The sequence below is a fragment of the Cyprinodon variegatus genome, unplaced genomic scaffold (assembly GCF_000732505.1).
Source record: "Cyprinodon variegatus isolate N-32 unplaced genomic scaffold, C_variegatus-1.0 Scaffold609, whole genome shotgun sequence".
NCBI lineage: Eukaryota > Metazoa > Chordata > Actinopteri > Cyprinodontiformes > Cyprinodontidae > Cyprinodon > Cyprinodon variegatus.
Window position 1 is genome coordinate 230,597 of NW_015151062.1, and position 2,599 is coordinate 233,195.

Genomic DNA, 2,599 nt, shown 5'->3' on the forward strand with positions numbered 1-2,599 from the left:
GTCACAGAAAGAAACGTGACGTCACAGAAAGAAGCGTGACGTCACAGAAAGAAGCGTGACGTCACAGGAAGAAACGTGACGTCACAGAAAGAAGCGTGACGTCACAGGAAGAAACGTGACGTCACAGGAAGAAACGTGACGTCACAGGAAGAAGCGTGACGTCACAGGAAGAAACGTGACGTTACAGAAAGAAACGTGACGTCACAGGAAGAAACATGACGTCACAGAAAGAAACGTGATGTCACAGGAAGAAGCGTGACGCCACAGGAAGAAACGTGACGTCACACAAAGAAGCGTGACGTCACAGGAAGAAACGTGACGTCACAGAAAGAAACGTGACGCCACAGAGAGAAACGTGACGTCACACAAAGAAACGTGACGTCACAGAAAGAAACCGACCGTAAATGAAGACGTAGCAGAACAGTTTTTCTACATTGTTCTCCAGAGTTCAGCAGAGGGCGACCAACATAAAGATGGAACCTAAAAGCCTCTTTCCCACTGAGGTCAGTGACGTAACACGGTTTTTCAAACGGGGGTCAACCAGCTAATCGCTAGGGGTGAGTACTGGGGTGGGGTTTGAGATACGATCCGTGTCACGATTCTTGGTTTGCGATACGATATTATCACTATATTGCAATATCACCATATATTGCGATATTTCCCTGCCATCAAAATTAATTGTATAGATAAAAAAACTCTGTATATGTTCAGATCGTTCAGTTATTTTGTTGTTTGGGTCAGTCCATGTCTTCTATTGTGACCGCCTCAGGTATAACGCTGCGCCGCACAGCAACAGGGCTCCACAGCATTATTTATATTATATATGTGCATAAATAACATGGTGAATCCTCAGTCAACTTTAAATAAACTGAAATAAATTGGTATATCTGGCTAAATTGTTTTTCTAAATTTTTTTGAATTTTAATGCAGATTAAGGCCTTAATTAAAAATGATTTCTAATGACCTGCAGACACCCTGATTCAATCCTCAACGGTCGGACGGTGAACACAACAGACAGGAAAACTCACTTGTAGTTCCTGCTTCCCACGCAGTTGTTGAGCCAGCGGCAGTGGTGGTCGAAGTTGGCCACACACTTGTTACAGGCGCTGCAGTGCTTGGATTTAGGACCCCTGAGACAAATCACACACAAACATTAAACAAATCAAAGGAAGGAGAAGTTAAAAAACAACAATATGAATTTTTTTGTAATGGTTTGTTGAGTTTCTGGTTCATGGCCTCAGCAGCAGCAGAGGATCATAGGGGGGCGGGGCTTCCTCTCTGACCCAATTCAGGGGTCCTCCTCAGAGACATAACAAGCCCACTGACCTGGATTCAGCTTCCATAGAGCATCCTGGCTCTAAGTAGCTGCTTATTTAATGGTCTACTGCCCAGAATTTACTCACTGTGGAAACCCCCACACCCACTCCCCCCACACCCACTCCCCCTGTAGCTGTCAGTTATTCAAGCATAGCAGCTGCAGAAACGTCTGGAATCTGAGTGCAATGAAGGATGTGCCCTGAATGGTTACATGATCCCGCCTCAGTTATGAGGAAACACGTTAAATAATAAAAAAACATGGTGGACAGACAACAGTTCCAACAGGCAAACATAGAAATCTAGAGACATGTCATGAGATGGACGATGGGTAACATTTCTGAGATCAGTTCCAGTATTTCGATTAATTGGATTAATTATATCCAAAGAAAATATTTCATTGCGTTCTTTTTCTATTGGATAAAGATCCAGATGAAAATGTAAATAGATCTTTGAATATTTCTCTTTCTCATTGTTCTCATTTCTGTGTATTAAAATATGATGTAAAATTATGTCATTAAAATGATTTTTCTGTTTTCTTTAAACATTTCAACATTTTAGTTAGCATAAAATGTTCCAACCAGGCCTCCATAGGTCTCACTGTCATTGACAGTCCCCCAGAAGACTTCAACTGGGTTGCCATGGCAATTATGTAGGTTCTCTGTATTTTTTTCTTGTATATCACTGTGAATTTAAGTCTACTTTGACCCGTAAGCAGGAGTAACTAAGAGGTAAATTCTCAGGAATAAAGTCAAAATGACCAAATTAGAAAGAAGTATGTTTTTGTCCTTTGCTTTTTTGGAGCAATGAATTCCTCGTAGATCAGGAAGAGTTTTCTTTGGGATGGAAACCTTGGATGTCTAAAATCATTCATCCTTTATTGGACATTTTGTCCTCGTCTTTCTGCTATATTAACCAAAATTACACGTTGAACTAGATCTGCTATTTGTAAAGGTTCACTTTTTTGTAACATAAAACTGACTAAAACTATAGCAAAACCTTTTTAAGTTTTAGTCGACTAAAACCGACTAAAATGATCACATTTCGTAATGACTAAAATGCGACTAATACTAATAATAGTTTTATTCCTGAAGACTAAGATTAAATCAAAGATGGCTGTCAAAAACAACGCTGGTTTTCATCCTTTTACTTCTTGTTCTGCAACTAATTAACCTAAACTGTTGAAAATAAAATTTGCTGAAGCTGAAAACTTTCCCTCTAAACTAAACAATGAAATGAAAGTGAGAAGTTCTGGTTAAAGCTGTAGGAACTGTTGTTGTTGTTT

At 39.8% G+C, this 2,599-nt stretch overlaps 1 protein-coding gene across 1 annotated transcript in view; it reads right to left on the reverse strand.

The window, feature by feature from the left end:
• The window catches only part of zdhhc1 (zinc finger, DHHC-type containing 1), a 25,408-nt gene that overhangs the window by 15,891 nt on the left and 6,918 nt on the right, over positions 1-2,599 (reverse strand). The window contains exon 4 of the mRNA XM_015392842.1: positions 1,027-1,130. Coding sequence (XP_015248328.1) covers positions 1,027-1,130 — 104 coding nt within the window. The remainder of the gene's footprint in view (positions 1-1,026; positions 1,131-2,599) is intronic.